This window comes from Crotalus tigris, unplaced genomic scaffold (genome assembly GCF_016545835.1).
Source record: "Crotalus tigris isolate CLP2741 ecotype Arizona unplaced genomic scaffold, ASM1654583v1 scf7180000017735.2152567, whole genome shotgun sequence".
Taxonomy (NCBI): domain Eukaryota; kingdom Metazoa; phylum Chordata; class Lepidosauria; order Squamata; family Viperidae; genus Crotalus; species Crotalus tigris.
The window spans coordinates 1,410,485-1,438,469 of record NW_024096601.1 but is presented as its reverse complement, the minus strand read 5'-3'; the positions used below and the strand labels follow the sequence as shown (position 1 = coordinate 1,438,469).

The 27,985-nt window shown below is 44.7% G+C and overlaps 3 protein-coding genes and 2 non-coding genes across 5 annotated transcripts; 4 read left to right on the top strand and 1 right to left on the bottom strand.

Moving 5' to 3' along the window:
- Nucleotides 1–815: 815 nt before the first annotated feature.
- Nucleotides 816–7,466, top strand: RPS17 (ribosomal protein S17). Its single transcript, XM_039339544.1, has 5 exons — nucleotides 816–921; nucleotides 2,213–2,364; nucleotides 2,774–2,879; nucleotides 5,898–5,963; nucleotides 7,339–7,466. Exons 1-5 carry the CDS (start codon nucleotides 919–921, stop codon nucleotides 7,417–7,419), a joined length of 408 nt encoding a protein of 135 aa, XP_039195478.1. The 5' UTR covers nucleotides 816–918; the 3' UTR covers nucleotides 7,420–7,466.
- Nucleotides 2,444–2,573, top strand: LOC120306406. Its single transcript, XR_005556272.1, has one exon. It is a non-coding gene; the product is annotated as a small nucleolar RNA SNORA71 (small nucleolar RNA).
- LOC120306405 lies at nucleotides 4,224–4,358 on the top strand. Its single transcript, XR_005556271.1, has one exon. It is a non-coding gene; the product is annotated as a small nucleolar RNA SNORA71 (small nucleolar RNA).
- A 1,053-nt stretch (nucleotides 7,467–8,519) lies between the features above and the next one.
- On the bottom strand, nucleotides 8,520–12,962 carry LOC120306341 (zinc finger protein 239-like). The gene is made up of 3 exons (XM_039339430.1): nucleotides 12,911–12,962; nucleotides 12,040–12,152; nucleotides 8,520–9,941 (listed from the first exon to the last, which is right to left on the bottom strand). Exons 2-3 carry the CDS (start codon nucleotides 12,071–12,073, stop codon nucleotides 8,815–8,817), a joined length of 1,161 nt encoding a protein of 386 aa, XP_039195364.1. The 5' UTR covers nucleotides 12,074–12,152; nucleotides 12,911–12,962; the 3' UTR covers nucleotides 8,520–8,814.
- Nucleotides 12,963–14,040: 1,078 nt separating this feature from the next.
- Nucleotides 14,041–23,272, top strand: LOC120306384 (general transcription factor II-I repeat domain-containing protein 2-like). Its single transcript, XM_039339543.1, has 7 exons — nucleotides 14,041–14,116; nucleotides 14,835–15,313; nucleotides 16,195–16,309; nucleotides 17,293–17,378; nucleotides 19,030–19,156; nucleotides 19,307–19,507; nucleotides 20,020–23,272. The coding sequence occupies exons 2-7, from the start codon at nucleotides 14,933–14,935 to the stop codon at nucleotides 21,861–21,863; spliced, it is 2,754 nt and encodes a 917-aa protein (XP_039195477.1). The 5' UTR covers nucleotides 14,041–14,116; nucleotides 14,835–14,932; the 3' UTR covers nucleotides 21,864–23,272.
- Nucleotides 23,273–27,985: the final 4,713 nt, after the last annotated feature.

Here is a 27,985-nt window from a genome sequence, read left to right as displayed (position 1 = left end):
GGGTTGGAGAGCTGAACCAGATATAATGAAAAACACCTGGTTTCATTTTCTTTAGTAACCCAACACAGTTTTATTTCTGGACTTATTGACACACTTGGTATTTTCACTACCAATAATCCCGTTAGATTCTTCTCTAAAACTATTCTTCACCATGAAAATGTATCTTACATACATATTAGTTGAACGAAGATGCTATCTTACATATATAAACTTGATGGTTTGTTTAATGTTTTTGTATAGCTATTCCATAAGTAGGTTTCTTTCCAGGTCTTATGCATTTCTGTGTTGGCCCTGGAAATTTGACATCCCAGCTAGTGCTCAGTTTATCTGAAGCTTATCAGTAGATTGCTTAGTAAGGCTGTCAGCTTTTTTTTGATGATGAATTTTGTTGTATTATGGATGTAGCCCTGAAGTTCCTATGTTAAATTGTAGAAAAAGCATTGCACAACCTCATTCTTCTTCCTCTTCCACCGCTCTAAAGAAAGAGAATATTGCTATATGATAAAATCTTTATCCGGAGCTCATAAAATATTGTATTTTTGCACTGAAATTCTTCCATCAAGGGATTAGGATGAACATGGTTGGGTTGTATGCCCACAGTGCTGATATTCCCTGGAGGACAATAAGGTAAGGCCCTTTTATTTTACTTATTCTTTTATTTTTTCTTTGCAAGGAGAACTGTCTGCCCCTTTCCTGAATGCCAGAAGCCCGTCAGTGCTGCCTTTCTGTCTAAAAATCAAAATACAGCCAAGAATTTATCCAAATCCATTAGATTCTGTGCCTGTACGGCGGTCCTCCGGGCCGCTAGGGGCCGCCAGGAAAGGCGCAATTCCGCTTCGCTTGCTTGCTCTGCTAGACCGACCTTTCTAGTTCCTTTCCCAAGAGCCTTTGCTCCCTTTCCGATCGGGAGCTGCCAAGATGGTGAGAGAAGGGGCGAAGCAATCCGGGGCCATCCGTGGCGGCGGCGGCGGCGGGAGAGAAATGCGGGGCGGTCTCGGTAGCGTCCGGGAGAAGGGTCGGTGGGCCCCTCGGTAAAATCGATCCTGACGGCCGGCCTGGCCTCTTCCGGGGGATTTCTTCCCGCCGTAGAAATGGCTACGGGAATGGAGGCTGCGGGGGAACAGCTAGGCCGGGCGGGCTCTGGAGGCTTCCAAGGGCTTGACGGGATCCAATCAGGGGCTGCGGAAGCGAAAGGGCCGGGGGTCCTCCTCCCCCCCCCGTTTTGGGGGAGGAAAAGAGGCGTCGTTGGGGGTGGGGCTCACCTGCCTGCCTCTCCCCCCCCCGCCTTGCTGCTTGAAAAGCTGCCTGGCAGGCAGAGATCCCACAGGTAAAGATTCCCTCCCATCAAAATGATGCGTTTGCATGGGAGGATAGTCAGCGCTGTAGGCTTGCCAGGGGGAATTTCACCTGCGGGGGGGGGGCGAGGGAAAATAATAATCCCCTGATGGTTTTGGACTTAACACACCTGCCTTTTCTAGCCTGCCTGGTCTGTGTGGGTGAATGGTAATGCCAGGTTGTCTGTTTATATGGATTGGGGCAGGGGTCTTCAATCTTGGCCCTTTTATGACTTGTGGACTTCAACTCCCAGAATTCCTCAGCCAGTGTGCCTGGCTGAGGAATTCTGGGAGTTGAAGTCTACAAGTCATAAAAGGGCCAAGTTTGAAGACCCCTGTACCAGAAGGACCTCTTCTTCATGCCTGGCTGAGGAATTCTGGGAGTTGAAGTCCACAAGTCATAAAAGAGCCAAGTTTGAAGACCCCTGGATTGGGGGGATAAAAGCAGCAGAATTCTTTAACTGTTTCTTTCTCACTTTCCGTACTGTACACTTTGAGGTCAGGTGTTGCTTCATTCAGCCTCATAAACTATAGTTTGTAACTGCTTACATATTAAGGCAAAAGCTATCCAATCCTGTCATGATTTAGTGCAATGTGTGAACTCTGTCATCAGGTACAGACAAATCGATAAACCTTTAGAAAAAGACATTTTTTTTTCCTAAAAATTGCAGAGTTTCTTAAGAAAGAAACTCTATAGTCCAGCTTGTCATCCAGGAAAGCAGAATTTCTGAGGCTTTTCGGTCCCAAGTACTTTTCAAGGGGAGATGCAGGCTGGAGAATTGGGTCATCCCCGGTTTCAAATTTCTTGGGTGTTTGCAACATTCGAAAGTCTTAATTCCTTAACTGGCTGATGTATTGGTTTCTTTGGATCTTCTTAGGGGCGTGTCCGTACGAAGACGGTGAAAAAAGCAGCCCGGGTGATCATTGAAAAATATTACACTCGCCTTGGAAATGACTTCCACACAAACAAGCGAGTGTGCGAAGAGATCGCCATCATCCCCAGCAAGAAACTGCGGAACAAAATCGCTGGGTAGGCAAGCTTGCTGATGCGACTCCGTGCAAAGTTTTCACGTGGTCATTCTAAATCTTGATTTTTGCTCATTAGCAGAACCTGCGTCGAAAGTGATTTTGGTCTTGTTGGTGGCCTGGTCATTGATAGTGCAGGAAAAGCATTATTGACAGCATTTCCCGTGTTTGGGGGATTAATTTATTCCTACCAAACCCTGAGCTTTTCAGACATTACTAAAAACTGGGTTGTTTGAACAGAGGCAACCACTTTGTTCTTGATTTGGCATTTTTCTATACTTGAAACGTTAAGGCTAAGCTTTGTTGAGTCAGTTCAGAGCTTATTGAGATTTATTGAATGCCTGATTGTTTTTAGGGGGACAGAAATCACAGTGAAATATACTAGAAACCCCCCCCCCCGTCCTTCTCCACAGGTATGTCACCCACCTGATGAAACGCATTCAAAGAGGGCCAGTCAGAGGCATCTCCATCAAACTACAAGAAGAGGAAAGAGAAAGAAGGGATAACTACGTCCCAGAGGTAAGTTTTATATCTCAGGATGAGCTTCATAGAGCTTTCATGTCTTAAAATTAAGTAAAAGCATATTTAGCTCCAGTAAAACTGGCGTGCCAAGAATTTTCTCTGAAATATATAAGTCATCGTAGCAAAACATAGTTTCTGGGTTATCTGTAATCTTACCTAATAAAGCTTTTTTTCTGGTCAATAAATTGGGATTTAAATCACTACTGAGAATTAATAAAAGCTAATGTGGATTTAGGAGCAACGTATTCAGTTTAGGATCATTCTGGGCTCAGAATCACTCAGCTGCCTTGAAGTTGTCAAACTTGTCATCTGTAAGGCGAAGGTGTGACTTTAACGCAGGGTCAAACTGCTGGCCTGTGGGCCAGAGGCATCATAGCAAAACTGCACCCACCCCATTGCCGGCAATGGGGGGAAAGTCATGATATGTCACGTGACGTTGCCAGTTTGACACCCCTGCTTTTAAAGCGTCAGAAGAAGGATACATGAACCAAATACATTTTAGGAACTTGTTCTTGTAGGAGCGTTACTGTGGTTGCCTGTGTGAATGGGGCCTAGCATTAGGTCAGGGAATACAGGTAGCCCTCGACTTAATTACAATTTGTTTAGTGACCATTCAGAGTCAACAGCGGCATGGAAAAAAGGGGACTTATAACCATTTTTCTCACGACCGTTACACCATCCCCATGGGTCAGGTGATTAAAATTCAGATGTTTGGCCACTGATTCATATTTATGACCGTCGCAGTGTCCCGGGGTCATGCAAAGTCAATGGAGAAGCCAGATTCACTTAATGACCGGGTCACTAACAACAATGTTGTGATTCCTCGCCAGCCAGTGGACCTGGCAGCTGAGTCTGAGGAAACAGAGGAAGAGGAGGAGGGGCCTGGAGTGATATCAGAGGAAGGCTCTGAGGAGCTCCAAGACAGTCTGACTAGAAGCCTGGCCCCTCTACTTGCACTCAGGTTGAGACACAGCTGTGCTGGGAGCCTGAGCTGGACAGTGATGAAGAACAGCTGGGAGATATCCCGGATGCACAAAAACGCCGGCAAGAAAAGAGAGTAGGACAGAGGAATGCAATGGGGTGGCTCAAAGACAAAGGAGAAGGCATTAGGAAGCCACGCCTTGGCTGCATAATAAAAGGGAAGGTGTGGGAGGTGCTGTTTGCCGAAGGCACAGAACAAACAAGTGCAGTCATTCACTTAACAACTTTGGCAAGAAAGGTCATAAAAGGTGGCAAAATTCGCTTAACAAATGTCTTCCCTTAGCAACAGAAATTTGGGGCTCGTGGTCGTAAGTCGAAGACTCCCTGTAGCGCAGAAGTTGGCTTCCCCAGATGAACCGAGCCTGCATTCGAAAGTGATGGCGGCCTTCTGCCTGTGGCCTCGTCATTGATAGTGCAGGCAGAGAAAGCCTGAAGGCATTTCCCGTGTCTGTGGAGCCTCTTCCCATCTCCTTCAGACCCTGAGCTTTTCAGACACGGTTTTAATCTAGCCCAATAGCGTCTGAGACTTTGCACTTGATTTTAGAAGTCTTAATCACAGTAGTTTTGATTGCTTTTTTTCCTCATTAACATAAGGGCACTCTTGCTGTACTATATTCCTCATTAACATAAGGGCACTCTTGCTGTACTAAAACGATGCAGTTGTCTTTCTGCGTGGCTTATGTCTTGACAGAAATATGTGTAAAATATTTGCTCACACAGTCTTGATTTCTTTCTGTTCTGATGATTTACAACAAGGGTCTCCAATCTTGGCAACTTTAAGACTTGTGGACTTCAACTCCCAGAATTCCCCAGCCAGCATGGCTGGCTGGGGAATTCTGGGAGTTGAAGTCCACATGTCTTAAAGTTGCCAAGATTGAAGACCCCTGATTGACAAAGTAACAGGCTTGCTCTTGTAGGACCCTGACTATTTAAAGCTGTAGTAGTTTAGCCCTATACGAAATAGCCCAAATTAGCCAAATGGGTAAAATTACTCTGGTTTTGTTAAGATTAAAATTAGGGTCGTGAACAAAAATGACAGGAAGTAAAACCAAAAAAACAACAACTATAAGTTAGGTCAATACATAATTTTAGAATAAATTTAAGAGATATTTTCTGATGCTGGAAGATATTTTTGATTATATACCTACCTGAATACAGTGCTGTCCTGATACAATTCCTTGGATATATTTAGGAGGTGAAGTCTAACTGAAGTCTATGTTTTTAATCTGCTGGTTTGGTTTTTGTTTTGTTTTTTCCTTTTACTGTTTTGAGTGACTAAAAGTTGAAGGTCATTTTTTTTCCTGTAATAGTATATAAGTGGGAGGAGAAGAGCCCTAATGCTTTCTGTTTGCAATGTAGTTTGGCAAATGTGGGCAGAAAATTACCTTTTGAGCAGCTTTCATGGGAGATATTTTCCATGTTTTCTTGAGACTCCAATTTCAGTCACTGGTGGAAAGGCTATTCTATTAAGTTTCTAAATTTGGGGTTCCAGAATTATTAGAAAGTATTTGCAGTTACTACCTGTAGGTACATTTTGTTCTTAGAATATCTGAGAATAAAGGATAGCCCAAATGAATATATAATCTCACTGAGGATTTGTTTGTATTTGATGCCCAGTGCTTCACTCTTTAACAGTAGTTTTTATGGAGAACGGATTTATTCTGGTGTATTTGTCTCAGCCTTCCTCAACATTTTGCCCTCTTCCAGATGTTTTAGGATTAGGGGCCTTATCATTCCCATCCATCAGAACTCTTGGTACCAAACTGATGTTCCTGGAAATGGTCCCCAGAATATTTGGAGGGCAACAGGTTAGGGAAGACTGCTGTCGGTAAACATGCCATGTTCATATTTGTATATAGTTTTGGCTGATGCTTGTAACTCCTTGCTCGTGTTTCTTGAAGCACCTTGCCGACAATCTCAGGCTACCTGTAAGAAGGGGGCTTATGATAATGTACACATTGCACAATTGCTGTGTTTTGACTCAATTCTTGGACTTCTGTTATAACCGTCAATCGTTGCCTCTTTCTTCCTCAGGTCTCTGCCCTGGATCAGGAGATCATTGAAGTGGATCCAGATACAAAGGAAATGTTGAAGTTGCTGGTGAGTGGATGGGTGTCCACAAAATTGCTTTTTTATAACTAAGTGGCTGGGGTTTTTTTGTTTGTTTTTTTTTAAAAAAATGGCTGTTAATTATGAGAGTCTGAAGTTAAGTGAAAATAAAATAGCCAGGAGAGTCAGTGTGCTGAGGTGGTTAAAGGCACCAGGCTATAAAATGGGAGACTGAGTTCTAGTTCTACCGTAGGCATAAAACCAGCTAGATAACTTCAGGCCAGTCCCTCCCTTGGAAACCTAGGAAGGAGGAAATGGCAAACCACTTCTGAAAATGTTGCCAATAAAACTGCATAAACTTATCCAGGCAGTCATCGGGAGTCAAGACATGAAGATGCTCTCCCCCCCCCCCAAAGTCAGCCCACTTGGTAGCAGTTCTGAAAGATTTGGGCAGTTTTATGTAGTGTGTTTAAAAGCCAAGCAAAAGCACTGTACAGATATAGTTTAGGGGGTACCTTGCTCAATAATTGTGAGAGGGATCTCAAAGTCCTAATGGACAATAATTTAAATATGAGCCAGCCGTGTGCTGCAGCTGCCAAAAAGGCCAACACAGTGCTAGGCTGCATTAACAGAGGGATAGAATCAAGATCACGTGAAGTGTTAATACCACTTTACAAGGCCTTGGTAAGGCCACCCTTGGAATACTGCATCCAGTTTTGGTCACCACGATGTAAAGAAGATGCTGAGACTCTAGAAAGAGTGCAGAGAAGAGCAACAAAGATGATTAGGAGACTGGAGGCTACAACATATAAGGAACGGCTGCTGGAATTGGGTATGTCTAGTTTAATGAAGAAAAGGACGAGGGGGGACAGGATAGCAGGCAGCCTTCTAGTATCTCAGGGGCTGCCCCAAAGAAGAGGGACTCAAGCTATTCTCCAAAGCGCCTGAAGGCAGGACAAGAAGCAACGAATGGAAACTAATCAAGGAGAGAAGCAACCTTGAATTAAGGAGAAACTTCCTGACAGTTAGAATAATTAACCAGTGGAACAACCTGCCTCCAGAAGCGGTGAATGCTCCAACATTGGAAGTTTTCCAGAAGAAACTGGACAGCCATTTGTCCGAAATGATATAGGGTTTCCTGCCTGAGCAGGGGGTTGGACTTGATGACCTCCAAGGTTCCTTCCAACTTTATTGTTGTTGTTATTATTATTATTATATACAGGGGATAAAGCAACCCTAACTTCTTGGCAAATCACTGAAAATACTTGGTGAATGCATGATTGCTAAAAGCTTTCATTTGTTTTTGCATACCAAGGAAATTGAGCCTCAAAGATCCTTTCATGTAGATAATTTAGCCTGAGTGAAAAGATCTCCTTTTCAGCTCTTGCCCAGGGATCTGCTTATCTTGGCTCTCTTCTATTCGCAGGATTTTGGCAGCCTGTCCAATCTGCAGGTCACACAGCCCACCGTAGGGATGAACTTCAAAACTCCAAGAGGTGCCATCTAAAGCCATTTCCATGTCGTCACTTTTACAATAAATACATAGAAACAACACCTTGACTTGTATCATTTCAAATACCTATGTCTTCTAGGTAAGTGTTGTATACACCGACTCTCCATGTACTCTCCAGAGTAAGAATTTGGTTGCATTCCTATATCTGCGTAGCAGCGTTTGTGTTAACTTTGATGCGTTGATTAAATCTGTATTTGTTAGATGTAAATTATGCAGCTGGCCACAACCAAGCAAATCTTATTCATTGGAATTTAGAATATACATCTTGGGGTCCCCCCCCCCCCCAAGGCTCTCAGCTGCTTTTTGCATGCTGGCTGGGGAATTCTGGGAATTGAAGTCCACAGAGTTTTAGAGTTGCCAAGATTGGACACCCAGGCTTTATCAAATGCTTTGCAAAATAAAGAACTGCAGTGTCTGTTGCGTTCCCATGACCAAAGCCCATAAAAAGATTATAAAATTGTAATCATAGGACTGTCAATTTATTCTTGAGAAACACTCCTCTCAAGCAAGATGTTTTAGTGTTAAAGGCACTCTAACTGCTTAAGGATTTATTAAAGAATTTTGCCCAACACCAGTTCTTTTTTCACCCTTTTTGAAGATAGGAACAACCCGACTTTATTAATCTAGCACAGTTAGGGTTAGGTCTAGCACGGTTCGTCCATGATTTTTAGAGGTCATGGAGAAGACTGCTGTGTCCCACGCCTCTCAAAAATATGTGCCCGTATCTCATAATTCACCCAGACAAGCTGTCAAACATCTACCTATAGATCTCTTAACAGGTAGGATCTTATCAGATTAATACATAGTCTTAGCAGAGATTAAAGTAACATCTCTTTAGTCCTACATTAGGACAGCACTTTCTTATTTGGCTCCAGATGTGCAGATTTTAATTTCTGGAATTCTCTGCAGTGGCCTTGCATTCTAGAAGTTGCCCGTTAAGGCAAGCGGTATTTCATGCGACCGTCCGTGACTCCTCTCCCCCCATCCCCAGCCATTTACTCTCACCCCAAAGAGGAGGGCTGTGACATGGGAGTGACCATTGCATTCTCTGGAGACAGAATTAGTAAGTTTCAACATACATTTGAGGAACAATGGACAATACTAAAGATTTTATTTGTCACTTGTATAACAGTTCAGCACTGAAGTTATGCAAAGTTTTAACCCACATTTACAGAAGGAAAGTAGGGGAGACACAAAAGTTAGGTACTAAGACATCCGGACAAAGAAGATGAACGGGAAATAGGTTTCCTATTGTAGTTCCAGAACATTAATATGCTCCACTTGGTCCACTACAAATTAATCTTGTCCCACATTCTAATCAGTGTGTGTGTGTGTGTGTGTGTTCCTTGAGCGAATCCCTCAATGAGATTTGCTTTCAGACTTAAGTATTCACACAGCAGCTGCTCTGTGGGTTCTTTGATGAGCATTCAGGTGTGTGCTTCTACTGAAGCTCTTCCCACACTGCAAGCAGGTATACGGTTTCTCCCCCGTGTGCGTTCTCTGATGGGAAGTGAGGCTGGAGCTGACCCGGAAGCTCTTCCCACACACCATGCACTGGTAGGGTTTCTCCCCCGTGTGAATTCTCTGGTGGGTGTTGAGATCCGAACTCCGCCGGAAGCTCATCTCGCACTCCAGGCATTTGTAGGGCTTCTCTCCTGTGTGAATCCTTTCGTGGTAGGTAAGGCTGGTGCTCAGGCAGAAGCCAATCCCGCACTCCAGACACTTGTAAGGCTTCTCCCCCGTGTGCGTCCTCTGGTGGTACGTGAGGTTCGTGCTCACGCAAAAGCTCTTGCCGCACTCCAAGCACTTGTAGGGTTTCTCCCCCGTGTGAATCCGCTGGTGGGAGGTGAGGCTGGTGCTCACCCGGAAGCTCTTCCCGCACTCCAGGCATTTGTAAGGCTTCTCGCCCGTGTGAATCCGCTGGTGGGAGATGAGGCTGGTGCTCAGACTGAAGCCAATCCCGCATTCCAAACACTTGTAAGGTTTCTCCCCACGATGCGTCCTTTGGTGGTAAGCCATGCTGGTGCTGGAACTGTAGCTTTTTCCACACTCCGCGCATTTGTAGGGCTTCTCGCCCGTGTGGCTTCTCTGGTGACTGGTGAGGCCGGCGATCACGCTGAAGCTTTTGGTGCACTGGGAGCACTTGAAGGGTTTCTCCTCCGTGTGAATCCGCCGATGGGCACTGAGGTGTGCATTCAGGCTGAAGCTCCTTCCACACTTCTCACATTTAAACGGCTGCTCCTTGATGTAACTGGTGCAACGAGCGATGAGGTTCGAGTCAGAATGGAAGCTTTTCTGGCGCTGAAGGAAGGTATGCTTTTCGTCTCCTTTATCGTGTTTTTCCAGACTGTCAAGCTGACCAGGGTGATCCCCGATCAGAGAGGGAGATGCTTTATTCCTCACCTGGTTTAATTTCATTTTCGTTCTCTGCGGCAGCTCCTTTTTCTTATCTCCCTTCTTTGCTGCACCCAAAACACACGATTCTTCTTTATTCTCCATCTCTGAACGGCTAACGTCTAATGAAAATAGGAAAATAATATTTTTTAGTTTGTCTACCAAGATAACCTTTATTGTCTTTTTTTTTTTTTTTTTTTACTGTGGGCACGACACACATCAAAAATGAATTTAGTTGCCTGCTCTCAAAGTGAACACATACATGACACAGCATGTATAGACCCACACCCCTACATACCCGTAACATAAATATTACACCCTGTCCATCTTGAATACATAACGGAAGGAGGAAGCTTGAGAGTTCACAAGATTAATACTGTATGGAACGAAACTATGACTGAATCTGGATGTTCTGCTATGGATACCACAAAGCCCCCTCCTCCCAGAAGATAACAAGGAAAACAGGTCGTGAAAAGGATGTGTAGTGTCCCAGTTAATCTTACAGACCCTGCACAAACAACGCTTCTGTGCTATGTCCTGGATGGGAGGGAGGGAACTGCCAATGATCTTTTCGGCCATTCTCACCACTCTCTGTACCACCTTCCTGTCTGAAGCAGTGATGCTTCCAAACCAGACCGTGATGCTGTATGACAGGATGCTCTCGATTGCCCCCCTGTAGAAAGTGGTCAGGACAGGGGAAGGAAGATGTGCTTTTCTCATGCGATGCAGAAAATGCAGGCGCTGCTGTGCCCACTTCACCAGTGTCTCACTGTTGAGTGACCAAGCCAGCCTACTAGTTAACTGCACACCCAGGAATTTGATGCTGGTAACCACCTCCACAGGTGAGATCTCTACCATTTGAGATTTCCACTATATCTTCCTTTTTATTTCAGAGAAAAGTGGTCACTATTTTGCGACACCATCAGAATGATTTTAGATGCCACACTAATCAATCCGACTTGAGTTTTTAGGTTTTGGCAAGACACATTTTTACAGTATCTCTTTATTTTTTTACTCTTTAAATAACAAAAATTATGGAGCAGGAATTCTTCCTTGTGGCACCATTTTTGGGTAATTCATTCCTCCATTCTCATTCTCTGTCCTTTTATAGGTGATGAGCATTATTACAACAGTTTTAATATTCCATGGGATTATAGAAGGGACATAGTTGCCTTTGACTAACAAGCATTTATATACTGACCCTTCAAAGTTATAATGGCACTCAAAAATGTGACAAGTCTAGTTTTAATACTTAACAACTGTTGCTGCATCCTCACGGTCAGGTGATCAAGATTCAGCCACATGCAACTGGCATATATTTATAAGTTGCAAACAAGCACATTTTATTAAAAGGCAGACACTTAAAAGTTTCAAAAAAGATGCTACTTAAATCCCAAGTTCTAGGATTTCAGGTTAATTCTTACTCTTTCCTAACACTTCCATAATCTAATGCTCATTGATAAATCACTGCATCCACTGTGCTTTTAATATTTGGGGCTGACATTCAATTACTGTAACAATGACTGGAGAATTGCATTAAAAGCAAAAACAAATGTTTTAATTAGTCAAGCCATATCTTTTGGTACACCTGAAGAAATAATAATAAGTAGTAGTAGTAGTAATTGGAAGGGACCTTGGAGGTCATCTAGTCCAACCCCCTGCTCAGGCAGGACACCCTATACCATTTCAGACAAATGGCTGTCCAGTTTCTTCTCAAAAACTTCCAGTGTTGGAGCATTCACCGCTTCTGGAGGCAGGTTGTTCCACTGGTTAATTGTTCTGTCAGGAAGTTTCTTAGTTCTAGGTTGCTTCTCTCCTTGATTAGTTTACATCCATTGCTTCTTGTCCTGCCTTCAGGTGCCTTGGAGAATAGCTTGACTCCCTCTTTTTTGGGGCAACCCTTGAGATATTGAAATACTGCTATCCTGCCCCCTCATCCTTCTCTTCATTAAACGAGACATAACCAATTCCTGCAACCGTTCCTTATATGTTTTAGCCTCCAGATCTCTAATCATCTTTATTGCTCTTCTCTATACTCTTTCCAGAATCTCAACATTTTTTTTACATCGTGGTGACCAAAACTGGATGCCGTATTCCAAGTGTGGCCTTACCAAGGCATTGTAAAGTAATATTAATACTTCACGTGATCTTGATACAAGGTCATGAAACAAAGATTGTGCAAAACATTCTGATTCTGAAAACTCAAAACAGAAAACTTACCAAAAGGGTTCAAAACCACACAATTGTCTTCCATGACTAGACTGCTAAAGAACTCTGCTCAAGATTCAGCAAAATCCACTTCTCCACAGCATGCATGAATCACGCAAGTGATTCTAAAAAGAAAAAGGAACTTGTTCACTGGCTTGTATACAAAATACACATCAGTAACACGCAACACTGTTTCGGGAGAAACAGCAGGTTCTCTTCTGTACTATTTAAACCAGGGGTTTTCACACTTGGCTCTTTTATGATTTGTGAACTTCAACTCCCAGAATTCCTCAGACAGACACATTGTGGACTCCAACTCCCAGAATTCCTTAACCATGATGGCTGGCTGGGGAATTCTGGGAGTTGAAGTCCACAAGTCATAAAAGGGCCAAGTTTGAAAGCCCCTGATTTAAACCATGGGAGAGTGTCCCACCATAGTCACTTTTAAGACCGGTGGACTTCAACTCCCAGAATTCCCCAGCCAGCCATCATGGCTAAGGGATTCTGGGAATTGGAGTCCACAGGTCTTAAAGTGGGAGACGCCTGATTTAAACCTCCATGAACAGCATCCATCAAAATTGCTATGCAAAATGGAAATGGGGGGGGGCGGAGCAGGCTTTTCTGTCCACGTTTCAAGGCCACGCGCACCCCACACATACTTCCCCCCCCCTCCACGCTTCCTCCCCCCCCCCATACCAGCCAAAACCATGATTTTTTATTGGAAAAAAATACAGGGCTAACCTGAAAAGCCCCTCTGCCCTCTCCCCCCTCCCATTCCCGGCAAGGGCTCCAGCCTGGAGGTCTCCTCCACCTCCTGGGCCGCCCTCCCGGCCCTCCCCTGCAGCGCCAGGCCGCCCTGCTCCCCCAAAGCCTCGGGGCTCACCCGCAGCGGACTCCCCTCCTACAGCACCGGCTGCCCCCCCCCCGCCCCTGCCGCCCTCTTCTGGGAGGAGCCTGTTTCCTTTCTTCTTCCTGTTTCCTTTTTTTAAACATTTCTCTTCCTCTCTAGGAATTCAGCCGTCGCTGGCTTTAACCCTTCGGCGGCCGGGCCGCAGCGACGCCTCGCTCGCGCTTTCCAGGCAAGGCGCCTCCTGGCAGCGGGGGAGGGGGGAAATATATCTTGCTGCGGGGGGGGGAGGCTTTTCATTGCCCCCCCGATGAGAAGCGGAGGATGCACCCGGGGGGGGGGGCCGTTGCAACTTTGCATGCTTTTGCAATTTCTATTGCATCCGCTGCAGTCTTGGCCGCGCCCGCCCGGCGGTGCCCAGGTGTTTTCGCCCGCATCCTGCGCGGCTTGCAAAAGGGCGGCGGGGAGGGGTGGAGCCCCCCCCCCGGCCGATCCCTCCTCGTGGCTTTGCAAGGGTTAAATGAAACGAGCCAAGCTCCTAGAGAGGAAGCGAATTGGGGCAGGAAGACGGGGGGGGGTCCTTCCCTTGCAAGCCTGGGACTCTTCCTGCTCCGCCTTTTCCAGTGGGGGGGAAAGGGGGGGCGTGGCCTTCCCCCCCACCTCCTCCGAGCTTTGCATGGCGGACCCCCTTGGGGGAATTGGGTGAGTTTGCAGCCCTTGCACCCTGGCTTGGCAGAGAGGGGCGTCCCGGAGCTGCAGAGACGACGGGGTGGGATTCCCAGGCTCAAGCCAACCCCCCCCCCCCTTTACAAAGCAGCCACACAAAAAGGGCAGGGCGGGGTCTGCTGTTGGGGAAGGGTCCTCGTCCGCCTGTCCTGGCGCTTCCTCCCGTTTTTCTGCAAAGCCAGGGGGGAGGTCAGCATCCAGATATTGTTCAAGGAGAGAGAGAGAGAACAATGAAGGCAAGCAGGGAAATCCTTCTTCTGTTCCACGCGTGGGGGGGGCGCCCCCTTGCATCAGGTGTTGCAACCCCCCCCTGCCATCCCCTCTCTGTAGTGCAAGGGATGGGGGTGGGGTGGGGGGCTCTTGAAAGAGCGGATGTTCCGTGGAAGGTGAAAAACCCCAGAGGATGTCTCTCTCTCCTTTGGGGAGGGGGTGGGAATTGGGCTGCCATTCCTTTTTGCAGTTCTTCTGTCCAGGAAAAGCCCACTCTTGGATCCTGCATCCTGCAGAAAAGTACAGGTAATCCTCAATTTACCACCACAACCGAGCCCATTTCTGTTGCTAAGCGAGGCATTTATTCACTTAGTAACAGGCGTTCAGTGAATCAGGCTTTCCCATTGACTTTGCTTGTCAGACGGTCACAAAAGGGGACCACGTGTCCCCGGCACACTGCAACCGTCATAAATACGAGTCAGTTGCCAAGCCTCTAAATTCGGATCACGTGACCACGGGGCTGCTGCAACGGTCGTAAGTGTAAAACACAGGCATAAAGTCACTTTTTTCCTCTGCCATTGTAACTTCACACGGTCACTAATGGATGGTTGTGAATCAAGGACTGCCTGTCATCTTGTTTAGAGGGAAAAGGGGGTTGAAATCACTTTCTGATTTCTGAACTGGATCATATTTTGGAGGATGCTGGCTGGGGAATTCTGGGAGTTGAAGTCCGCAAGTCTTAAAAGTTGCCAGGGTTGGACAATTCTGTTTTACAAAATAATGGTCCAAGAGTTTGCCTTGTTGTCTCCCACTGCCGAGGACCCTTTACTCCAAACTCCTTGGGAATGAGTGCTGTGTGACGTACCTAATAAATAAATGAAAAGATCAAAAATGATGTTAAAAGGGAGGCTAATTCAGCGGGAATTTCCTGTCATTCTCTGATAGTCGCCCACACGGAGTTGGGAAAATGCTTCCTGTCCTTGAAGAACTTTGCAATGACACTACCTTGGTCTTGACTTTGCAGAACCTGGTGGCCATCATCAATCAGAGGCATCATTGCCCTCGTGGCTGAAACTGGAAGCCCAGGAAGGCCGTCTGCCCAGGCAGGAGAACATCTCAAGGATGGATGGACCACCTGCAGCTGGCCCAGAAGCTGGAAGGGACCCTGAGACCATCAAGTCAGGGAGCGGTGGAGAAAACTGGGACCTGCACCCTGAGGTCCATCGCCAGTGTTTCCGGCAGCTCCACTATCAGGAGGCCAAGGGACCCCGAGAGGTCTGTAAGCGGCTCCACGATCTCTGCCATCTGTGGCTCAGACCAGAGCAGCACACCAAGAACCAGATTTTGGACATGCTCATCCTTGAGCAATTCCTGGCTGTCGTTCCTCCAGAGATGCAGAGGTGGGTCCGGGAATGTGGAGCCGAGACCAGTTCCCAAGCTGTAGCCCTGGCTGAAATTTTCCTCTTGACCCAGGCAGAAGACAAGAAACAAGAGGAACAGCAGGTAAAATGTTTGGTCTTCTCAATTGCTTAGAGCAGTGGTTCTTAATCTGTGGGTCGGGACCCCATTTGGGGTTGAACGACCATTTCACGGGTGTCGCCAAACAAGGCTGTCCGCCATTTTTTCCCCCTTTGGCCACGCCCCTGGCACCCGGTGATGTATAAGTGGTTGGGGGTCACCACAACATGGGGAACTGTATTATGGGGTCGCGGCATTAGAAAGGTTGAGAACCACTGGCTTAGAGCTTTCTGGTCGTGTGTGTGTGTGTGTGTGTGTGTGTGTGTGTGTGTGTGTACATGGGATGGGGTTCCTAACCGTTTCACCTGTCAGGACTGCCATCCTGCTATGCCAGGGGTCTTCAAACTTGGCCCTTTTATGACTTGTGGACTTCAATGCATGGCTGAGGGATTCTGGGAGTTGAAGTCCACAAGTTATAAAAGCGCCAAGTTTGAAGACCCCTGTGCTATGCCATGCTTTGCTTGTTGCCAGTCTGTCATAGGCAACGGGGGCGGGGAGGAACTGTGGGGTAGGATAACGGGGAGGATATTAGGAGAGAAACTGAAACTAAGCATCATGCTATCCCATCGCAGTTCCAAGGTCCCTCTATGGAATGCAGCACCACCCAGCCCTTGAAGACAGGGACTGTTACCCAAACAATTTGTGTGGATTCAATTGGATGCTTAGTGATAACCAAGGGAGACGGTAGAAATAAGGGGAAAGTGAACGGTATACTTTGGGCATGAAAATCTCAGATCCGGCTTTGCCTCTCTGTAACCACTTGACTTTAGTAAAGTGTGCTTTCATTAATCACGGATTCGAGAGTCTTTCTTTTCTAATTGAGCAAGTTGGGACAGTTGACATTCCCCTTTCGTTCTATGTTTCAGTATACAGAATCGGGCCCCACCTTTCCGGAACCATTCAAGACTTCCTCGGATGCCCGGCAGAGTGCCCTACGAAGGTGGATGAAACACGAAGGCGATGGAACGTCCATCCTACAAGGTAAGGATGAACAGGTTGCTTTTCCACCTGTTGTCTTTCCTCCGCTGAACCTAGAAATCAACTTTTACAGGCCTTCCAAGCAAAGATAGATCTCCAGTCGTTTCCCAGAGTTCAAAGATGGGTTTACTGTATGTTCAACATCAAGTACAGGTGGTCCTCGGCTTACAAGAGTTCATTTAGTGACCATTTGGAAGTTAAAACGGCACTGAAAAAAGTGACTCGTGACCATTTCTCAGACTTCTCACAACCATTGCAAACCAGATATCAACGCTGCTAACATTGGATGTTTTGCATTGACAACAGATGGAAATGTAGCCATCTTTTTCCCTTTCCCTTTTAGAGTTAAATAATGCTGGGAGGGGGGATGTGAACGAGAGTCCATCTAGACATAACAACACTAAACTTAGGGTGAGAATCAAGGTTATTAAGGCCAGAGCTGATAAAGAATTGGCGGGCTGGAAAACTGGAGAGGAAGCCCCGCTTCAAGCTAATTGGGGAATGTGATTTATGACTGTTAATTGGAGGAGGAAATTATGCTTTGATACTATGTGCCCAGGGAGGGGAATTCAGTTTTTGGCTTCAATTATACCAGTGCCAATGTTATGCTACTCAAAGTAAAGATTCTTTAAGATAAACAATGCCTCAAAGTTCTTTGAAGAGTTTCATCTGTCGGAACCATGACACCAGACAAGTAAACACAACAATATGAATTAATTCTAGTTTATCGTAAGGCTGTATTAACAGAATCTGGTAGAGTTAGTCCTTGATTTACAACGGTTGATTTAGTGACTGTTCAAGGTTACAACAGCACTGAAAACAGTGACTTAACAATCTTTTCTCACACTTATGACCATTGCAGCATCCTCAGGGTCACGTGATCAAATTCGGATACTTGGCAACTGGCTCATATTTACAGCTCTCCTAAAACTCAGCACAGTTCCTGAGATAACACATAAACACGTATTACCTTTGGTTTCTTCCAGGAGATGGGATGATGTCGGTAATACGTGCCCAGTCAACATCTCTTCTGTGTGGCGGCGGAGACTTGACAACTGCGCAACAGGCTCAGGTATGGACAAGCAATGGGGGGGGGGGAGAGAGAATTTTGCTCAGCCTCCCTGCCTTTGAACAGGTCTGTCCTCTTATTTGGTGTCTGTTGGAGGTTTGTGTTAGACGGACAATCTTGTATTCTTGCCTGCAGGGGTTTGGATCTGTAATGGGATGTGAGAATGACCTTGGCGAAGGAGGGGGAAGAAATGTTGCCTAGACAACAATCAGATAAAAGGAGGAGGAGCCCAAGGTTGCATCCCAGGAAAAAAAAAGTACAGGTAGTCCTCAACTTATGACGACAATTGAGCCCTAAATTTCTGTTAAGTGAGACATTTGTTAAGTGAGTTTTGCCTCAGTTTATGACCTTTCTTGCCACCGTTGTTAAGTGAATCACTGCAGTTGATAAGTTAGCAACTTGGTTGTTAAGTGAATCTGGCTTTCCCCCATTGACTTTGCTCGTCAGAAAATCGCAAAAGGGGATCACGTGACCCGGGGACGCTGCAACCGTCATAAATGTGAGTCAGTTGCCAAGCGTCTGAATTTTGGTCGTGTGACCACAAGGACGTAAATGTGAAAACCGGTCGTAAGTCATTTTTTTCAGGTCTGTTGTGACTTTGAATAGTCCCTAAGTGAACTGTTGTAAGTCGAGGACTTCCTGTACAAGATTCTGTTAATAGAGCCTTACGATAAAGTAGAATTAATTCATATGGTTGTATTTCCTGGTCTGGTTTCCTTGAGAGGGTTAACACCAATCTTGTAAGTCTGAAATCTCCCCTAGTCACTTTTAACAGTCTGATGTGTTAGAGCAGATCCTTTCTTTCTTTCTTTCTTTCTTTCTTTCTTTCTTTCTTTCTTTCTTTCTTTCTTTCTTTCTTTCTTTCTTTCTTTCTTTCTTTCCTTTTTTCTTTCTTTTTTCTTCCTTCTCTTTTCCTTTCTCTTCTCTTTCTTTCTCTTCTCTCTCTTCTTTCTTCTCTTCTTTCTTTCTTCTTTCTTTTTCCTCCTTCCTTCCTTCTCTTTTTTCATTTTTTCTTTCTTCCTTCTTCTCTTCCTTTCTCTTCTCTTTCTCTTCTTTCTTTTTCTTCTTTCTTTCTTTTCTTTCTTCTTTCTTGTTCTTCCTTCCTTCTTTTTCTCTTCCTTTCTCTTCTTTCTTCTTTTTCTTTCTTCTTTCTTGTTCTTCCTTCTTTCTTTCTTTCTTTTTCATTCTTTTTTCCTTCCTTCTCTTTTTCTTTCTCTTTCTTTCTTTCTTTCTTTCTTTCTTTCTTTCTTTCTTTCTTTCTTTCTTTCTTTCTTTCTTTCTTTCTTTCTTTCTTTCTTTCTTTCTTCTTTCCCTCTTAGGCCAGGGGTCCCCAACATGCCAGCAACCGGTCTGCACAAACAAGCAAAGTTCCATCCATGGGATACAGGCAGCACACAAAACCACACACCCTCCGGTCCGTGGAACAACCTTTATCTGCGGAACCGGTCCCTGATGCCCCAAAGGTCGGGGACCTCTGCCTTAGGCAACTGTGTGCTCCTCTCCCTGTTATCTGATCATTCTCTGGGCAGCGTCTCTTCCCCTCATTCCTCAAGGTCATTCCCACAGACCAGTAGGATCCTAATCAGGATTCCAACTCACCAGTGAACTAGCCGTTGAATTTTGCTAGTGCCTCAACTTTCTGCCATCCTTTCAGGTCCCAGTGGCGACTGAGGATGTGGCTGTCCAGGTGACAGAGAAAGAAGGGATCCTGCCCGATCCTGACCAGAAAGGTTTCCGCAAGCAAGCCGTGCAGCAAGATTGCGGACTGATAGCTGCCTTTGGTAAGTTTTCTCTCTTTCATCAATTATGAAATTATAGCGTTTTTTAACAAAATTGGAAAGACAATCCTGAATGCCACTTGGGTTAACTGGGTGTGGTTAGTGCCTCTGTTTCCCAAAAGAGCTTTTACTAGCTTCCCGTGTTCACTGCAGAAGCCGATAAGTGGGCAGTCGAGAGAAAAGGAGACCCATCGGTGGGACTGCCAGAAGGGGACGGCATTAAAAAGAGGGAGAAACAGAGGAGAAAATCGGTACCCAATCGGAAAAGGATGATGGAGGTGAATGACTCCCCCGCTCCCCAAAGCAGTAACTTCCATCAAAATGCAGTCCAAGAAAAAATAGAGAAAATGAACAGTAAGTGCCAAAGGCTGGATCACTCCTTATTTAAATCTGGTGTTAAGAAGATGTTTACAATTCTATGCATATCTATGTTTAGCGTATGGAAGGAGTTCTTGTAATGTTCTGTTTTTACTGAGCACGGAATGCCATAGATGAGTGATGGGCAAGGGGGGGGGGTTAAAAGGCAAGATGGCAGCTGTGTCAGGCCCCAAGAACCACCTGGAGTTCTGAATAGTTTCTTTATTGCTGTTTGCCTACAGATGGAATCTTGCCTAAAGACTAAAGCAGACTATATTGGCATAACTAGAGATATGTTTTGTGAACTGCTGGGGGGGGGGGCTGCTTAGCCTTCTCCCTGCCCATCAGGCATTCCAAGCTCTAATTGACCTCTGGGAGGGAGCCCCTCCCTCCTGGGAATCCAGACTGCATTCCATCACATCATCTGCTTACAGAGTATAATTTTAAAAACCCTTTGCTTACAAGTAGGCGCTGAATTATCGTTTTTTGTTGTTGTTGTTGTCTTCTAGTTGCAAAAATAAGCGAGCCAGCCCGTAAAAGACAACGAACGTATCTGTTCCATAAAGAATGGGAGGAACGATACTGCTTCATGGACGTGAACGGCAAATCGGTGTGCTTAATCTGCTCGTCCACGGTCGCGGTGGCGAAGAAGCACAACGTCCAGAGGCACTTCGAGAGAAACCACGGCACCTTCGCCAAAAACTATCCCCTCGATTCCGAGCTCCGCAAGATGAAAGTGAAAGAGATGAAGTCCAAATTTGCCTCCCAGCTGACCGTCTACACCAAACCCGTGGTCCACTCCAAGAACACCACCATTGCCTCTTTCAAAATTGCTAGTCTGCTGGTGAAAAGAAACAAACCCTTTGAGGACGGCGAGCTGCTGAAAGAGGTGTTTCTGACGGCCGCTGACTCGATTTTCGAAGGCTTCTCCAATAAGAAAGAAATCATGACAGCTATACAAAAGCTTCAGTTGTCCGGGAACACCGTTTCTCGCAGAATCCAATCCATCTCGAACGATTTGGAGTACCAGCTGCAAAGCGACCTGCAGAAGTGCCTCTGGTTTTCCCTGCAGCTGGACGAGTCCACCGACATAACCGACACGTCCCAGTTGGCCATGATCGTGAGGCTGGTCTTCAGCGATCTTGCGGTGAAGGAAGAGCTGCTCAAAATCCTGTCTTTGAAAGGAAAAACAAGAGGCGAAGATATCTTCCTGACTTTCAAGAACTACGCCACTGAAATCAACCTGCCTCTTCATAAACTTTCTTCCATCACGACCGATGGCGCGCCAGCCATGGTGGGCAGCATGGATGGGTTCATCGCTCACTGCCAGAAGGACGAATCTTTTCCAAAGTTTATTTCGTATCACTGCATCATCCACCAAGAGGCCCTGTGTGCCAAAGTCCTGCAGTTTAAACACGTCATGGACGTGGTTACAAAAATCATAAACTCTATCCGCGCCGTCTCTTTGCAGCATCGGCTCTTTAAAGCCCTCCTGAAGGACGTTGATGTTGAATATGGGGACCTGATTTTGCACACGGAGGTCAGATGGCTCAGCAAAGGCAAAGTTCTCGCCAGGTTTTTAACCCTGAGGGATGAAATAAAGGCCTTTTTAAAGACAAAAGACCAGTATGTGGAACAGCTGGACGATAGGTTTTGGTTAGTGGATTTAGCGTTCCTTGCTGACTTGATGCAAGAACTCAACAGTTTGAATATTGAACTTCATCGAAACGATAAGCATATCTGTGGGATGATCTCTTCGGTGCACTCCTTCAAAGGTAAACTGAGGTTGTGGAAGTCACACCTGCAGGTGAAGTCCCTCCTTCCCTTCCCTTCCATGAAGCAGGTGGTCGGGGAAAGCGACTTCAACAATGCGCCGTTTGTGGGTTACCTGGAGACCTTAGAGGAACAATTTCATGCCCGCTTCCAGCAGTTCACCGGCATTGAGCCGGTGGTGTCCTTCTTTGAGAACCCATTCAGTCCGATCGATGTGGCGGAGACAGCCGTGGCCATCGGGGAACTGTGCCAGGCCATGGTGGAAGAGGTTGAGATGGAGATTGTTGGCCTTCAGAATGACATCCTTCTGAAATCCAACTCAAGCCACGCCAACTTTTGGAACTTGGTCGATGCCCAGAAATTTCCTCTGTTGAGGAAAGCAGCTGCAAAGATCAAGTCTTACTTTGGGTCCACCTACCAGTGTGAGTCTGTCTTCTCGACACGGAGATTTATCAAGTCAAAGAATAGAACACGGATGACGGACAAACATCTGGATGACTGTTTGCGAGTGGCAATCTCTTCCTACACTCCCAATTACAACAGGCTTGCCGACGGCATGCAGTGTCAAGCCTCCCACTAAACTTGGGCAAAATGTGGCTGGTGTACCTGGTGTAGAGCAGTCTTCCCCTTTCCATTTTTCTATTCTGCGTTCCATCAAATGGTAGAGATACTAGGCTTAAATGTATACCGATTTATTTGTAACTGTGAATATAATTATGTACCGATAGTCTAGGAATAATGTTGAATTGTGCGCCCACCTGCCCTCTCTACTATGCAAATCAGTAAATACTCTTTTATATGTGGAATCATCTGTTGCCAGCCCTGTGTTGTGATGGGACTGTTTATGTACCCAAGGATCACATTTAATTTGTCGGAGGTGCAAAATGTTACAAAAGGTTACATCATATAGAGACACTGCCTTGAGTGTCCCAAGTTCCCATCATAAAACTATACAGCTTTATTGCCCATTTGATCCCCCCCTCTCCCCCTTGGATGGTAGAACGCAAGGTGCCAAGCTGAAGCTGGTGGATCTGATGGGCCATTTTGAAAATTTGCCCTTTAAAACTAATATCTCTATTTCGGTACTTAAAATAGAGTTTTAATACCTTTTGCCTCTCAGAATCATAGGAACTTTGCTGTTCTCAACAATTGTGACCAGATTTTAAGGGCTACGGGCTGTCTGCCATGGCGTAAGGCAGGGAAAATACTTTCAGTAAGCAACATGAAACTATGTAAAAGCCATGTGTGAAAACGTAGACTGGAAACAGTATTTGCTGCATATCTCAGTCGTTTATTCAGATACGTGCAGAAGTGAAACCGTATCAATATTTTTCAAAGACAACTGGGTTAATTTGTGGTTACAAAAATCAAAAGGAATATAAATGTCTGTGGAGATTCTCAGTCGTCCAGATCATGGTTGTCCCAAAGATGCTTTTTCAAGGGGCAACTGGACTTTGTTTTTCCTTGAAGATGCTTCGCTTCTCATCCAGGAAGCTTAATTGTCCAGCTTCGTGGATGAGAAGTGAAACTTCTTCAAGAAAAAAAACAAAATCTGGTTACATTTTGAAAAAGCAGCTTTGGGACGGGAGGAGCCTAGCAGCACTTTTTCTGACTGACTTTTGTTTTAAAAAACTGAATAAAAATCTAAGAATTGTTAATTCTTATAAATGCTAGGAGTCCAGAGCATAAACATGTTATAACAGAGATGAATATCCATAAAAGGTATGTATATAGGTGCCATGCAACACAATTAGTATTATTTAAGGGCTGAGATGATGATGGGATTTATATGATACGGGATTTATATAGAGGTCATGCCAATGTTTTCCCACCAACCAGTTCTTTGAAAATGATGGAAGTTCTAAGATTAGCTAAAATGTGTTCCAATGTCTCCTCTAAATGTTGGAAATGTAATCTGACAATTGGAACATACTGTCATATGTGGTGGGAGTGCACGCGAGCTCATGATTTTTGGAATAGGATCAAAGAATGGTTGGAAGAAATATTAGAGCGAGCGGTAGAGCCAAAACCAGAACTTTTCCTATTAGGTATAACCACGCAAAAGTACGACAAAGGCGTACTTTATTTAATGTTACACATTCTAACGGCTTCCAGACTGGTTTTTGCTCAAAATTGGAGGAATAAAGGAATTCCAATGGAAGAAGAGATCCTGTATAAAATCCTTTCATGTGCTGAGATGGACAGGCTTACAATGATTATGAAGGACAAGACAGAACTTGAATACTTCGAAATCTGGGACAAATTTTACCGTTGGTATGAATTAAGAACTGCTCGGATCTCAAGTTAATGATAGGATTGAAATATATATATGACTGTACATATAATTGTATATTTAATTGTATTACATAGAAGGATGAAGCTTATCTAGAGGTTAAGAATGATGTATTACGTTTTTGTACCACGAGAAACAAACTGTTAGGAATACTTACTCTGGAATGTCACGCTTGTCCATTTTTGTTTTAATTGTATTATAAATAAAAAACTTTTTAATTAAAAAAAAAAGAAAATGATGGAAGTTGTTTCATATGAAGGCCAGGATATAAGAAGAAGTCTGACAAAGAATCGCTGTATTCAGAATCTGTCATAAAGTACAATGAAAATCTATGGATAATTTCTTATGACCCCCTCCGTAGTGAAAGTTCTTGATTTGTGTGTCTTGTCTTCCGAATAAAAGCAAAACATCTGGTGATAAAAGATGATCAGTAAATTGCCCAAAGCCAGCTAAAACAAAGTGAGCCTCCCTGGCTTGCTTTGAACATCTTAACAAAGATGTGTGGGGAGTGGGATTGTGTCTTATTTTCTATATACAATATACAGCATTAAGCTTTTCCAGAAGACAATTGGGGTGTTTGGATAATAGGTTTATTCCTAAGAGTTGGAAGTTGCTGTAGCAGCTTCCTACCAAGAGGAGGGCAAAATGTTGAGGTTGTCCAAAACTCAAGACTCCCCCTCCACCCTACTATGAAAGCATCCGAGGTCTTCATGGGATCCCAAATCAAATACAAGCTATCTCTTTTATGAATGAATGTCCCCTTTTTTACATGTGTTGCACAACAGCAGGTTTCTGGTGAGGGAAATGGCGGATCTGGATGTCTCCGAAGGAGCATGCTGACTGGAGAATTCTGGGAGTTGAGGTCCACACTTCTGAAAACATGTCTCAAACTTAGCCATTAGAAGATACGTGGGCTTCAATTTCCATGCTGCCTGGGGAATTCTGGGAGTTGAAATCCACCCATCTTCATGTTGCAAAGGTTGGGAAACGCTGCTCTTGGGAATTCAATTGGAGCAAAGCTTCTTCCTAAGATTTCCTTCATGCAACAGGTTTCCTTCATGCCATGCACCAGAAAAGCTGCAGTTCTTGGTTGAAAAATGACCCATTTAATGCCAAGTCTCATCTCTATTTAACGGCAGAGCAAAACGATGTCAGAATCTAGTTTCATTTCGGAACCAAAAGAAAGGAAATACACCTCTAGATGGCACCACAGCCAAGTATAGAATTTTCTTCCAAAAAACAGTTTATAGAGAAAAAAAGGACAAAAAGACCAGCCAGCCTCTTGAAGTTTACTTCTCCAAATCTATCTTGGCCTTCTGTGCGAATCCTTAAGAGCTTCTGTCAGTAGTTTCTGTTGAAAGGTTTACTGTCTGCTTTGAAGATGAAGCAAAGTTTTGATTGTGAGGATTGGATTAAGAGAACACAGCAGACCACGCTTTTCTGATGCTGGAAGCGAAAGTGAACTTCGCTTAAGGCTTAAGCAATTGTAGACTAGTGTCACATAGGCCTGGCTTGTGCAACACACACACAAAAGCATTTTTAAGTATTTAGTTTAATTTTGGTTGTGTTGTGCTACTCCAACCTACTGTGGTCTACTAGAGCAAACCATGGCAGTTAAACAGTGGAACAGAACTTGCCTTCAGAAGTTGTGGATGCTCCAACACCGAAGGCTTTTAAGAGACTAGATAGCCACTTGTCTGAAATGGCATAGGGTCCCATGCTTGAGCAGAGGGTTGGACTAGAAGACCTCCAAGATCCCTTCCAGTTCTACTCTGATTGATGGAGTTGCAAAACAACACCTGGAAAACAGCACGTCCTGGCTGATAGTATAGATTTCAATATTACATATTGCCCAATCTGGCTATTCTTGTCTTGTACAATACTGGCTATAATATTCCAAATTCAGGATAGGGTTTGTTCCTTTTTAGCCTGGTTATAAATTCAGAAGGAAAGGTGCATCTTTTCTAGGACAGCTACTGCTGCCGTGACCTACTTTGACAATGTGGGATACGTATGCAGAACACATATGCAAGAACTCTGTGCAAGCACAGGGAGGCTGAATTATTTATGACCAGTCCGTGTTAATGCAGGATTAAAAGAATCTCCTCTATAATTCAAAGGGCCTGGTGGTCCCACACTTGACTCTAGTGCTCCTTGGGGGCCATTTATGCCTAGGTGAGCAGAACTGCAGAACATGGCTGGTTTGACAAGAGGGTGAAGTGGGAAGGGCTCAACCAAAATCAATGTGGTACCTAAACAGGCGCCAGTGAAGAAGCAGAAAATCACAGATGCTGAAAAAAGGTGGGCTTGGCCGCCAGGAGGAGATGTTCTAAAGGAGAGGTGTCCAACCGTGGCAACTTTAAGACTTTGGCCAACGATGGCCCCTTCAAGACCTGTGGACTTCAACTCCCAGAATTCCACAGGTCTTAACAGTTGCCAAGGTTGAACACCCCTGTTCTAAAGGGAAGAAACAAGAGCTTAATGGGAAAGCTTGAGCTTTATATACAAAAGGGGCTTTCAGTTGATGGCAAGATAGCAAGTGATAACTACTTGTGCAAGCTGGGTCAATGATTTTTAACCGACATTTGGGAAAGGATTGAGGAATATTCTTCGCAAGAGGAAACCTGCTTGCTAGTGTAGATGTCAATATGCAAAACAGACCAGTCACACAGTTAAGGAAGTATGGGTGAAAATGTTCAAGAAAAGCAACTCAAAGTTGAACAGTCTTTTATTTACCCTAAGGATGGAACAATAATCTTTGTGTTATATTGGTAGTGATTTTTTTTTTAATGGTTGTCCCTGCTTCTACACATCTGTTGGCTCAACATACTAAACTACCATGGAGTTTGGTTGGGTTTTGTGAGCATAGTGTGCATGACTCAAGCACTCTGGACCATAAATGCATAAGACACAGTGGGTAAACGTTAAAAGGTGCTGTCATCCCTTGAGGATTTCTTCTGCTTCCAACACCTTCAAGGTCATGAAACCCTAGATGATGAGATAGAGAAGCAGTTCCTTTTGTTGGTATATAGACTTTGGATTGCTTCTTCCCATTAAAGAGTTTTGAAGGCTAGCTCAAGCTTTTGGTTCTGACTACTGCCTTTATAACAATGCTTTGCTCTGTCTTCTCTCTTGTTCTTGATCTTGGGGCCAACACTCAAAAATACTAAGAGGAGAAGCAGTTGGAGGCCACCACTTCAAAAAGTGGATTTAATGCCACAGGATCTTCCCTTATGCTGACTGTCTCTTCTTCCCACAACAAGCTAAGTTACAGGAACAGGTTAGTGACAATAGCCTCTCTGCCCTGCATAGCTCCCACAAATACAGAAGGACTCATCCAAGACTTAGCATATCCTCTGGATAAACTTGGGAGAAACCACCTTCATTTGGAACTTGAGGAAGCCACTCCATGTACGATGGACAGCCTTCAGGCTAGCTTCCAGCTCTTCGTGGGTTCACACACTTGGGGCCCGATGACACGAAAACCCAAATTAACCGTTGTGGTTTACCATGTGGAAATGTAGCTACGACAGATAAAGAGAGCATGAACTATAAAAACATCAAGCAGCCCAAATCAAGCTGAAGAGGGGAGCAGCATTTGAAAACTCAGCAGGAGATACATGGCCTCTGAACCCTTCTATAAGCTTGTGAAGACAGAACTCTTTTGTGGTGTTGTTTTTTGACACTAAATTGGGGCTACTATTGAAGTTGGCACCAGAGTTCTGTTGGGTTTATGTTTCTCACTATTTTGATTGAATTTATTTTACAAGTCATTTAATGACCAAAGTTAGAGCGGATCTCCCTCGAGCTACTCATGACTTGGTTATGAAGTTACGACGGCTGATCATGTGATCACAATTTTGGATGCCTGGTCACTGGCTCACCTTTACAGCTCTTTGCAGCATCCTGTGGTCATGTGACCACAATTTGCAATATTTTTTCAGTATGTGTGTGTGTGTGTGTGTGTGTGTGTTCCATTTCCAGCTAGTGCTTCTGATTTCTGGCAAAAAAAAAAAAAAAAAAACGCCCATTGAGGAAAATGGATCTGTTTAACAAGCACCAAACCCCCCCCCCCCGTTGTAACTTGAAATCTGGTCATGTGATGCCTCGACTTACAACCGCAACGACTTACGGCCATAATTCCAGGCTCAATTTGAGTTGTGAGTTGAAGATTACCTGTACTGAGCTTTTATTGGACTGCAAATGGGCAAAAATTAAAATGATTGCGGAAATCTATAAATATAATTTTTGTTATGTTAATTTCCTTTGCCATTTACTGCAAACTTCCCAGCGGCAGCAAATGCCACCTCTTTTGTTCTCAGCATCTAGAAAGTGCCTCAAGTACAGCAACAAAGCAGCTTCTTCCACAGCCTTGAAAATGCCGGTTGGCTGAGCAATTGTTTCAACTT